The following is a 12,866-nucleotide window of genomic DNA, read 5'->3' on the forward strand; positions in this document are numbered from 1 at the left end:
TTTTTTTTTTTCCCCCCCTCTCTCTGAGGGAAATAGTCTTGTATCTCCACCAGCAAACATGCCTTGCAGTCAGATTGTAGCTCCCCAAAGGCTTTCTCCAAATATTYGCTCCTGCCTCTCTGAATGCAGACCTCTGACTTCCTGCCAGTAAAATGTAGCTGGCTCTCAGCTTAAGGGGTCTGTTCTAGGTCAGCCCAGCAACAGGAGAAATAACCCATGGCGATTGTACAGATTCTCTGAGGGTCTTACAAACTCTACATCCTGCTGATTCCAAACAGCTAGACTCTGAAATGATAGAAATTTGTGTTTCTCAAGAGCTATAGTTTTCCTAAGACTATGGTAAAACTTCTCCTACATCTGTTTAGGACTGAAGCTGCCAGTCCTGCCTTGGGTGTGCAAAGAACGCTTTGACAGACCTCGTGAGGATGCAGAGATGCATTTTCAGCATTGCTGTGATGCCTCCCTGCAATTGTAGCTATAGTGGGCACAACAGCTGCCCGCCACCAGGATAAAGGTTGGAAGCAGTCAACCATTTTTTTTGGAAATACGATAGCTGAAACAATAGGAGTCAGTGACTAAAACACAAGCCACCAACAAGGCCAGTTAGAAATAAAGCCAGAATTACGCATAAAGAGTTTTTACTGAAGGATAAATGTAAATGTAGAGGTCAGATGCTAAGTTAATGGAGGAATTGACTGAAAACAGACAAAAATATCCAGAAAAAAAAAACACACAAAGAAACTCACAGAAAGCACAAAAGAATCTCAAAAGAAATAGAAAGTACATCTGGTGCCAAGCAGAGGCAAAGCTTTTTATCAATAATGTTTTCTGAAAAAAGTTTGGAACACTACATAGGATTGGTTGTGTCAGGGCATCTAGTCCAATGTCCCATCTCTGCCCAGCAGGTGCCTAGGGAAAAGTACAAGAACAGGGCAAGCATKTGGCAGTATTTCCTCAGGACACTATCCCAGCCTCCTCTAACTTGGGACTGCGGGACTCTGGAATATTTTTTCTTTTGTATTGAATAGCATGAGATGAATTTATCAAACTGATTTTTCTGAATACACACAAATTTCTGGCAACCATAAATTCCTGTAGCACAGTTCCACAATTTAAGAAGTACTGCACGAAGAAGTGGCTCGATTCAAGCCTGGCCGCTCTATATCTCACTTGATGCCCTCTACTTTTCATATTGAAACAGTGAACAAATCGAAAACCTACCTTCTCCAGGCCATTCAGGATCCTGCAGACCCCCCAGAGCCCCTTCTCTCCCTGGTTTCTCCTCCAGGCTGGAGTTGCACCCTATCAAATTGTTCCGGGCGTGAGGCTCAATCCAGAGCTTTGATGTCCTTGTCACTTTCTTCTGTGTCCTCTCCAAGTCTTTTGAAATCAGAGGACCAGAACTGCAAATAGTACTCAGATACCTTGGATTTCCAGTGACATCAGCTTTCCTGTTTGCTTGGTCTCCTTCCCTAGTAACTAATTGGCTTGCCTTTTTTCCCCASTACTACCGAGCACTGAGCTGACCCTTGCACTGTACCTAACAATTTTGCTCCTGAGTGATATCAGTAAACAACTCATGTATACAACTACTCGTAGTCGGCCCTTTTCCTTGCTAGCCTGAGTAACTTAGTATCATCAGCAAGCATCTCACTCTTCACCCTTTTCCCAGATGATTTGTGATGACAATGAACAGGCACTAGCATGTCCTGTGGGAATCCACTACTACAGAATTCAATCGCTTATTCCTACCATTTGCCTTCTGTAATTCAGTAAGTCCACAGCTCTCTAAGGGAAGGTTTRCCTTCTTACCCCATGGCACCTTAGTTTTGCTAAGAGTCTTCAAGGGAGGGTTCTGTAAAGTACCTTCTGAAAATCCAGGTAGATTTAAGAAAATACATTTTTGACACATTTACTGACTTTTTCAGCGACTTTTCATAAATCCATGACGGCACAGGGAACTATCTCATGTTCTTCTTCTACAGCATCTTAATTCCCAGAGCGCAGTCCATACAATGGGGAGAATGTGTCAGAGCAATAACTGCCTGTGATCAGTTTTCCCCAGGAAGAAACAAAATCCTAGATCTGGCAAGTTACTCGGGTCAAAGAAGGTAACACGCAGCGTTGTGTGTTCACTTTGGGAACGTTTTGAGTGATCTCACCGAGATTTTCAGTTACTCTACAGGTAATCCTTTCGTGCTTTTATTTATTTCAATTGCAAAAGACATTACCACTTAGAAAAAATGACCTTCTGTAAACTGGAGCAGATACTTGACCATGAAAATAGAGTGCTCCCATTTCTAAACTGATGCAGTGGCTCTCAGCTGTCATTCCCAAAAAAGCAGGTGGTGTAAACCAATACCTCGGCAGTTATATTTTGCCAGCACACTGGCAGGAAGCGGCACAGCCCTCCTCTTTAGAGAGGCTCCGCAAAGCTCGTAGGCACTTCGTGCATTCCTCAATCTATGCGACCGAAGCAAGAGAGYGCTCAGATGATGAAGGTCCATTCTGTTCTCCTGCTGCTGTTCTTCTCAGGTAAATGTGCTTAGGGATTGCCTCGAAGTGTTTTTTTTTCCTTTCGTAATGTGTAGGACCGTGACTTTGTGTATATGTCAATATGAACAAATATGCACTCCGGGAACATGTTCTGAGGATGGTTTTATGAACTCATGAGGAAAAAATATATAGAGACTCTTTTAAATGAGAGGTTTGGAGTGCATTGGCAAAGCTAAAAATATTTGYATCTTTAAACACCAAATATCTGCAAGTGGGATGCTTTTGTGTTTAATTGCTTTTCCCTGTTTGTTTGTCCTCTTTTTGCCATGCTCTAGTGCTAAATTTATTTCAAAATGCATCCTGAGGATTCTAGCGAACATGGACTGAAACGTAACATTTCATAACAAGTATTTTCATTAAGTTGTGGGACTATTGGCAAGGAAGCAGAATTGATTGGYAGTTGCATGTGTTGTGCCAGGATTGAACTTAGAAGTCCTTTTAAACCGTCTGTTAGAAAAGTAAGTATTTTGTGATCCTAAAAAATTTCCATGAAATTCAAGAAGTGCACTAAATTTCTGCCAAGATACAGTAGAAGGTAACAGTGTGAAGGATTTTAATGGGATTAATAAGACATTATAAAATGCTTAACTTAGATATGACGCTGTGACCATAGTTTACCAACTGAAAGCTGTCCCCTCCCAAACCAGCCTCCCTGGCAGCGAAGGTGAGCAATGCTTGGCTGTGGCGGAGTRTATGTACACTTTCTCTCAATGACTTCCAAGTATTTTAATACCACCTAATGACAGGAAGAGGATGAGACAAAATCCTTGGCATCCCAGTTCAACTATAGGAAAGGATCTGATGAAGAGTCAGTTAGRAAGCAAGGGGAAATCCTGGCTTATTTTGGAGCCAGTAGCAAAATTCCTGCAACTTCAATGGCTTGGGATTCAAGCTAAGAAGAAAAAAGGGCAAGTATGGGCTTTGCAGAAATGCTTGCTCCTGGGCTAGCTTTGCTTGTGTGGAAACTAATTCCAGCCGCTGGAAGGAGCAGTCTCGGAAAGCAAAAGCTGCTGGTCCCTGTTCCCTCTTACTGCTATTAAGAAGGGGTACAAAAAAATAATCACCCTAACCYTCACTTTTATTTGCTTTATTCCCTTGTAACAGTGAAGGAGCTATAATCTGTACACTTGATGTGACTGCTTGGTCTCACAAATTGTTCTGCAAGGGGTTGTCTGGAAATGTGGCTTGTATATTTTTCCGTGAAGTAGACATCTAAGCTCTCGCCCGTGGGGTGAATGATAGCATACATCGCTAAAGCTGCACCCCGTCAAAGCTGCTACTTGCCATGTTCACTCATGACATCCTACTTACAGGGGCTCTTAAAGGGGGTCTGTTATATACCACTGCCGGGTCAAGCTGAGTAATATGTGTGCAGCTGTCTCCAGGGACAGGTTSAGAGCCTTTCCTGCGGAGAACTGGAGTGTGAAACGGGATCTTCACAAAAATGAGGCGTGAGATGCCCTAAAAAAACAAAGAAWTTTTCTCTTAAACATATATTTGTTCCCATACACATCAGCTGATAGAAAAGATGTGGGATAAGAAAATGAAATGAAAATGAAATAAGAATAATAGATTTGACAAACAGGAAGTGAGAATAATYTGTTGTTTGAAAGGAAAGCTGGTTTTTGTCTTCACCTTGGGCCTGAAATGGATGATGTTTATGCAGTCTCATTTGCAGCTGAGAAATAAGTAAAACAAAAAATGGATCAGTGGTTGAGGGAGAACAGGAAATAAAAATATAAGAACATATTGTTGCTTCTGTCTTTCTCATCATAAGCACAACCCATCATGAGCAGAAGCTACTGCTCTGCTTAGACTGCAGATGAGAAAACCAGTATGGGTGGTCACTCACCTGAGTGACTGAATTTCTGGTTGTCTCTTCTTCAGTGTTAATGCTATAGGTAGGACCATGGCATTGAAGGTGGAGAGGACAATGCTGAAAATCCCTGACTATGAGTCTTTTCTTTTTATAAATGACCAGAAATTTTGAATGTAACTGTAGTTGCAGGCTGAGAGACCCTCGGGAAGTTTCCTAATGCTCATTTTGAACATTGACAGTCAGGGTTATTAATTTTTGTTGATCTCCTGGTTGGAGACTCTTATTGCCTCAATACGCCTCCAGATCAGATATAGGCAACCACCCCTGCTGAGTGGGTTTGTAATGCACATGTGAAATAAGAGAGGGGTCGCACAAAGGGTTCCAGCGCCGATCTGCAGTGGCTGCATCGACGGCCTTTGCTTTGGACCCGTGCCGGACTGGCAGCGCGGTAGCGTGCACCCCGTCGCACCTCGCTGACACCACCGCTGCCCTTCTGCAGCTGGGCCGRCCCTGTGCTTCGAACACGAGACGCGCCTCGTTGAAGACTTGTTCAGGGACTACAACAAGGTGGTGCGCCCAGTGGAAGACCATCGGGATGCGGTTGTCGTCACTGTCGGGCTGCAGCTTATTCAGCTTATTAACGTGGTACAGTATGAACATGTTCAACTGCTAGTTTACATGATATCACCAAAGAGTGTCATTTTCTCAGGAAACAATATTTCTCCCCTAATCCTGATGTGTGCTGCTACTTTCTCCTTTTTTTCCCTTTTCTTTTTTTTTTAAGGATGAAGTAAATCAGATTGTAACAACGAATGTACGTCTGAAACAGGTAACTCTAAATACTGCTAACCACTTCATTCCAATTTAAATAAATGCAGTGGACACAGCCAGGAATGCACTGATCTGTTATGATTCCAGAGGCATCTTGGACAGAGGGTTCAGTTAACAGAGTTTTTCTTCATTCTGGAGTCTTAAGAACAAAGTCCACTGAACACTGAGATCCATCACAAAGGAATTTTGCATTTGAATGTTCTTTCTAGGATGTCATTTCAAACAGTAAACTTATTGTATACTTATTTGGGATTAAGGATTTTGGATATTTTTGTTTGTTCGTTTGTTTTTTAGCCAAAATTTAAATTAATGTAAAATACTACCTAGGAGGCCCATAGCATGTGTTTATGCTTATCTACAAATCTCCCCCAAAAAAGAGTTAATTATTTCCAGGAAATATTAAAACTACTTCCAACCATATTGGAATRCCTTCTTATTGGTTAAAATGTTTCCTCTTTAGCAATGGACAGATGTCAACCTAAGATGGAATCCAGAAGAATATGGCGGTGTGAAAAAAATCCGTATCCCATCCGATGATATTTGGCGCCCAGACCTTGTTCTTTACAACAAGTAAGGAGCGCTAACTGGTTGGGAAGGATGGCATAGCTCTGCCCCAGTGCCAGTCGCATGACCTGAACTAGGGGACAGAGAGCAGCCATCAGGGGCTGTTTTCCCACCATCTATTCCTTAATCTTGTCCCAGAGCAACCCTCCTCCCCAGTTCCAGAGCTCAGAGCTGAGTAGGGATAGGAGTGCTTTCCCGGGACAGCTAGACTTCATTTGGGCCAGTACACAGCATGCCTCAGACCAATTTTTTCCATGAGGGAGCCTGATGGCGCTGTGGAGATGAGGTGATCCACACTCAGATAAATTCTTTGCGGTTTAAGCCTGGACAATCAATCAAGAAGGAAATCGCTTGATTAGCAAAGAGGGCAGATCAAGGGACTGCAGGTGTCGAGAGCACTAAGATAGTAACAGCAGGTCAATACAGAAAAGATAACAGGTCCACCTAYTGAAAACATCAGCTGCCTTTGCAGCCTGACGACCGGTCTAAATTTGGCTCCTCGGTTTTGCATTAAGTTAGTCAAATGCTCTAGCCAGTTACCTCAGTATGACCCCTGTGCCCAGTTGTCCTTTTCTCTCCGTAACTCCTTCTGATAACCCTCTGTTGTGATGATGTTAATCATGCTGTCCRTACTGCTGCTAACGCCCTTTCTCCTTTTGCAGTGCAGATGGTGATTTTGCTATTGTTAAATACACCAAAGTTCTTTTAGAACATACAGGCCTGATCACCTGGACACCACCAGCTATTTTCAAAAGTTACTGTGAAATTATAGTCACATACTTTCCATTTGACCAGCAGAACTGTAGTATGAAGTTGGGCACTTGGACGTATGATGGTACAATGGTTGTTATCAACCCGGTAAGCAATAATTTTGTWATTGGGGAAAGCAGCAAGGACCTGGATATACTTTTAGGGTTTCATATAGAATATCTTCTTATTTTACTACCCCTTTTGTTTTTCTTACTTTTCTGTGGGGTGGTTCTTTCTGCTCATGATTTTCCATTTACAAGGACTCTCTCCTTGTCTCCTCAGGGATGTCCTCTATYTCTAGATATTTCATTAGTCTTTCTCTTTAGATGACTATCCTTTCTGTAAAATACTTAGTTGAATTCTGTGTAAAGGACAATATTCTAAAGCAAAATAACGTAGATGAGAATGGTTGGTTTGCTCACAAAAATGCATGAAATGCTTGGATTATTGAGCACACTGTTCCCAGGTGAATACCAAGTTATGATTTTTTTCAGAATATCTAATATTATGAATTTGTATTTTTGATGTCAGGAGAGTGATCGTCCAGATCTGAGTAACTTCATGGAGAGTGGCGAGTGGGTGATGAAGGATTACCGAGGCTGGAAGCACTGGGTGTACTACGCTTGCTGCCCTGATACCCCCTACCTGGATATTACATATCACTTCCTCATGCAGCGCTTGCCTCTCTACTTTATTGTGAATGTCATCATTCCTTGTCTGCTCTTCTCGTTTCTAACTGGGTTAGTTTTTTATCTACCCACAGATTCAGGTATGTGAATTTATTCATTTTGATGCCATAGAAACTGTTCTTCTAACGAGTTGCTGAGAAATTCTGGGTATTTGAAATCCCCAGCCAAATCCAAGGGCAGGAGATGCTCAGCATTTACTAAAAATCAAACATTTCAGCTTGCAATACTAGCTCTAAATATTCTGTAAATAAAGARAAGGCTCTGGAAACAGAAAGCCCTGCTATCTAGATAAACTGGGCTGATTTCCCGTGGAACTCACTGACTAACTATCCAGTCAACTTCTGTGAAATCGAGATTTGGCTAGTGGATTTTTAAATCTTGTCATTTGGGTATTCAGTATGTCAGCAGGTCACACAGTAAGTGAGCAAATACAAGTAACTAAGGCACTGCATCAGAGCTTGTTCTTCTGTTTTCACGCGTTAGCTCATTCAGTACAAACAGTAAGTTCTGACCTCCTGTATGTCCCTCCTGAGCAGCTCTCTACTGGAGAAAAGAACTTTCTCCCTGCAGCCACTTCCAGTGTTGCATTCGTTTTTGCTTTGTATTGGGAATCTGCCTTTAAGCTCATTCATTGAAAGACTTACTTTCCTTTTCCACCAAAAAGTACATAAAGTGCAACTGGATAGATGATAGATGTGTGAATCATATTTTATAGTTTGGTTTTGACATCCTATCTCRCTGGAAGATCTCAAATCTAAGCTCGGGTGTCAGATATGAATATGTCTGCCCACTCAGCCCAGCGTGAGTCTGCCAGAGAGCAAGGCAAATGAGCCTGCAGGAGAYTGGCTCCAAGAGCAAGCATCGATCAGAGGCATACATCTCGTTGTTCAAAATCCACTGCCCATGCAGTGATCCCAGCAAGTAAGCTCTCTGCACTCATCACCTGGCTCTCAAACTAGCCACGCTGGGTGATTTTTTTTTTTTTTTTTTAACCTTTATGCTGGAGCTGATCATATCTCAGGCTCTCATGTTTGGCCAATCTAGCTACTTGCTTTGGACACTAGGAGAGAAAATGGCATTCCAGATGTACACAAATGTGCATCTATGAACAGCCATCATCCACATCATATCTGCACAGAATGATATGAACAGCACTGAGGTTTTGTTTTTGTTTTTGTTTTTGTTTTTGTTTTTTTTTGTTTTATGACAGGGGAGAAAATGACTCTCAGCATCTCTGTTTTGCTGTCTCTGACCGTGTTCCTTCTGGTCATTGTGGAACTGATTCCTTCTACGTCCAGTGCAGTGCCTCTGATAGGCAAATACATGTTGTTTACCATGGTGTTCGTCATCGCTTCAATCATCATTACGGTCATTGTCATCAACACCCACCACCGCTCTCCAAGTACCCACACCATGCCGCCGTGGGTCAGGAAGGTGAGCTGTACGGCTTTGCGCGTTTCCCCTTTTCCACGGAGCACTGCACGTTTCATGGGCAGGCTTTCTAATAAAAGCCTGCAAGAATCGGCGAGGCAGATACATCACATTAAACCTCTCTAGGCACAAGAACTAGTGTTTAGCTGTGTGTCAGGTCAGCAAGGCCACCAGGTTGCTCCTTTACTTACCAAAATTGCCCACTGGGGTAGAGCCTTGCGGGAGATGAGGCAAAACACAGGGGCAGCTGAAGGTACAGGGAAAAGAAATTAGTCTGAGTGCATGTGGCCCATGTTTCTGATGTGGCTCTCCACCAGATTGCCTGACTCCCCTGCCGGGCAGCGGCCGAGTTCATCAGCCTGACTGAGCGCAGAGCACCAGAGCCACCCGGCAGACCTGGGTTCAGCTTCCCGTTTTTCAAAACACAGCTAGGCAGGAGCCGCGACCTTCTCTGTGCTTTTCCATTAAATCCTGTTACTTCGCAGGCCCTGGGAAGTGAGGAGGTCCTCACCCACTAGTAAATGGCAATCATGAGCTGTAGGGAAACTGGAGSTGTGTCATTACAGGGTCTTTGCCAGGGAGACAGGACCAAAGAGGGGCAATTCAGCTATTCTTTCCTTTTTTTAGGCYTGCCTCTGTTCATATTAAAGCCTGACATGAATAGGAGATTGTTTCACAGATTCGTAACCATACTTTCAAGGTTAAAATTTACAMCAGATTCACTCTGCAGCATAAAAAAATCTGCAGAGGAGACACTTTTAAAGGCAAACGCTGCACACAGACTTGGTCTGGGGGACAAGCCTCCGCTACTCTAAGGGAAGGTGCTGTGAACCACACACGCACGCGTAACAGACACTTTTACAACAGCAAAGTCAAGCGTAAGCAGCCAAAAGCGATCCTTTGGAGTCCATTCTTCGAGCTGAATTCGCAAGCAGCATGTTCCAAATTGTCCAGGGTTGATCCCGGGATGCCCGCTCGCAGCAGCCGAGGGGCTGGGATGCRGCACGCCGCTTCCCGTGGAGATGCTGGCCAGGCGGCAGCGTGAAATCGCTCCCAGAAAACATGCGACAGGCCTGTGGGTGATTCAGCCCACCGCGAGACTTACGAAGGACGCGGTGCGAGTGAGGCAGGCGTTGTGGCGAGCTCCGAGCCGGAATCGCTGGCAGATCCGGGTGGGAGGCGGCTGGTGCTTGGGATCCTCGCYGTGGTCTACCGCGCAGCTGCATCTGCCAGAGGAGATCTGCCTCTCCAGACGGAGGCTTCCTTCTTCTGTCTCTCTGTTTTCAGATCTTTATTGACACAATCCCAAACATCATGTTTTTCTCTACAATGAAACGACCGTCCAGGGATAAACAAGACAAAAATATTTTTGCAGAAGATATTGATATTTCTGAAATTTCTGGGAAACCAGGTCCTATGCCTGTCAACTTCTACTCCCCCCTTACCAAAAACCCAGATGTGAAAAGTGCTATAGAGGGAATCAAATATATTGCGGAAACGATGAAATCAGACCAAGAATCCAATAACGTAAGGCATTTTTTGTGCATGATTCATTTCTTGCTTTTAAACAGTTACATCTTATTTTTTGGCAAAATATCAACTTCTCACAAAAACACTCCAGATAGAGTTTTGGCTTTAACTAGGGACAGTCTTCTCCCCTTGGTGCAGTCAATAAGGAGTGACAGATAATAGTCACAGATGGCAATTGAATTGTGGRAAAAAAATCAAAAGTCGCATTGTTGTATTTTTCTAAATATGATATCCGAAGCTGTAGAGATGGAGTGCCTGTGACTAGCTAAAGCAGTTTCAAGAACCTTAGTAAAGCTCCAAAACACATTCCTAATACGTTGCATTCAGGCCACCCTCAGCATGTAGTCAGCAATCCTCTGTTTCTTTTCGAAAGCCAGGAGGCAAGCCCAATTCCAAACTCGGCAGAAGTAGTTTTATTTGAGAATTCTTAAAAGTGACTGACTAGTTTCACTAAGGTTTTATTTCATTACGGAACGCTACAAGTAGTCCTTGCAAGTGGAGCATGTCGCGAGCTACTCTGATTACTGACTTTTTCCATGTTGCAAGCCAAAATGAGGATAAATGCCTGTACAGCCACATATGGCAGTGCTCCCCAGGAAAACCTAGCTCTGCCTCCCCCTAGCATGCTCAACACAATCAACCTCCTTTTCTATTTCAGTATTGCCGCTCACACAGCTTTTGAATGGATAATTCGATATCAGGAGTTCACCTTTTTAAATGATGCCAGACATGTCCCGCTGAGATGCAGATGTCTAGCAGCAACGGCTAGCCTGAGGGTAGAGAGGATTCTCTGGGACAGTATTTTGTCCTGTGTTCTTGGAAAAAGAGGCCTTTCTTTCACAGAGAAAAACTTGACACCACAGTGTTTGTTCCTGTGACCAAATTCCAGGAGCACATGAAAAAATTCTGGCTCTGGTCTGTGTTCTGGCTGATTCCAATGCCTTTCTGCAGCTAACGWTACCTCCAGCGAGGCTGGCTTGGTTTCAGGGTCTCTTGTACTTTGGTTCCTTCTATACTTACAAGGAGGTTCCCCAGTTTACTGGCCAGTGCTCCCTACAGAAGTGGAGCTCAGCTGCTTGTGTCATCTAGGCACCACTGATATCACTTCCAGAAGGCTTCAAAAGTCAAATTCCCAAAATAAACTGAAGGTTGTGGCTTCTGAAGGCTGAGGGTTCACTGCATTCACTTATGAGCCACCTAACATGGTACTTGATTACCACAGTGCCCTCTAGATAACTCGCAACAGCCTCTCCTGCCGGTGGGGCAACTAAGGCAAAGTAGAGGGAGGCTGAGGCCCAGACGTGTTACTCATTAAGGCAGAATTACAAGGTGATAATCCCGTACTCCGAGCCCTGCACTTAGTACGGTGCACTGTGCTCTTTCTCAAGGTACCAGGTTTCCACATAAACTACCCAGTGAAAATGCTGTCTCRGAGCCAGCAGTTTGCATTGTGTCTCGATGCAAATGTTCCCAAGGGGAAAAGGCGGTCCCAGACCTTAGCATGTACCCCTAGGTGTTGAAAGCAAGGACTACAGCTAAATTAAGAGTTGCTCAGCTATCCCACAAGAATGAAAAAGCAATTAAAAAAAAAACAAAAGCCATTTGGGTCAAAATAAGCATTTTGCTTTCTACTTTAAGCTCTCTTTTGACAGGAATCAATTCAACTAAATATTAAGCTTTCTATAATTTCTTTTTAAAGGTAGCTGTTCACCAAATTGTCTGGGTCTTTGAACAGTATAGTCTTGAAACTTGTATATCTAGGTAGCTTAGGCTTTCTTAACCATTAATCYGGTTTTGAAAAGAAAATGAGGTGGGGTTTTTTGCATAATAATAGAACTAAGAAAGAACCTTTCCATTGTTCAAGACAGTAAACTATAAAAATGCCCATAAGAAACATARTTCTGTAGAGGTTGCAACCATCTCCTTTCTTTCTTTCCCAGGCTGCAGAAGAATGGAAGTTTGTGGCAATGGTGATTGATCATCTTCTCCTTGGTGTGTTTATGCTAGTTTGCATTATTGGAACATTAGCTGTATTTGCTGGTCGTCTTATTGAATTAAATCAGCAGGGATGAACATCAAACTGAAACCATTTGCTGCCCTGGCCAGCATCTGACATGACCATCAAAACCTGGCCAGCCACTGGAAGTTTCGCAGACAGGAATCAGTTCCCACTGGGAATGAGGATAATAAAATGAAAGGTTCCATACTTAGCACTTCCAAGCTGCTTCTTAGTGACTTTTCACTGCCAAAAAAGAAACCATTATGTCACTGGTAGACAGGATGGCTGTAAACCAGGTTTTGATCCATTTTACCAATTATTGAAGACTCTGATGTGTTACTAAGATTGTTTGACTTTGTAACCCACAGATACAATTCTAGTGATATCAATAGCATAATACGCTTTAGCTGAGCTTTAAATCTGTATCTAACTTTAGATTTCAAGCTGCTTTCGATATCTACTCTGTGGTTTATGTATTGGAAATGTCTCAGATGACTCTTCTTGTAACAACCAGCAGAAATATCTCAAACTCCATGGTTRAGCACTTAATTTTCATGGACAAATCTGACATGACTGGCTCTGATATGCACTTGTGCCTGTAGAAGCTCTTGGCCCAGCAAAGAGGAGGGAATATTCTTCCTAGACAGTGGGAGAAGAATCCTGATTCAGCTGGCTGGGCCACACAGGTATTTTCTGC

General features: G+C 43.2%; 1 protein-coding gene across 1 annotated transcript; it reads left to right on the forward strand.

Annotated features, from left to right (window-relative positions):
* Positions 1-2,394: 2,394 nt before the first annotated feature.
* Positions 2,395-12,497, forward strand: CHRNA1 (cholinergic receptor nicotinic alpha 1 subunit). Its single transcript, XM_085322757.1, has 9 exons — positions 2,395-2,535; positions 4,875-5,020; positions 5,160-5,204; positions 5,667-5,776; positions 6,433-6,628; positions 7,052-7,289; positions 8,420-8,643; positions 9,928-10,167; positions 12,111-12,497. The coding sequence occupies exons 1-9, from the start codon at positions 2,466-2,468 to the stop codon at positions 12,240-12,242; spliced, it is 1,401 nt and encodes a 466-aa protein (XP_085178883.1). The 5' UTR covers positions 2,395-2,465; the 3' UTR covers positions 12,243-12,497.
* Positions 12,498-12,866: the final 369 nt, after the last annotated feature.

The sequence above is a fragment of the Rhea americana genome, unplaced genomic scaffold, assembly GCF_003343005.1.
Source record: "Rhea americana isolate MKP2758 unplaced genomic scaffold, rheAme1 scaffold_12, whole genome shotgun sequence".
Classification (NCBI taxonomy): domain Eukaryota; kingdom Metazoa; phylum Chordata; class Aves; order Rheiformes; family Rheidae; genus Rhea; species Rhea americana.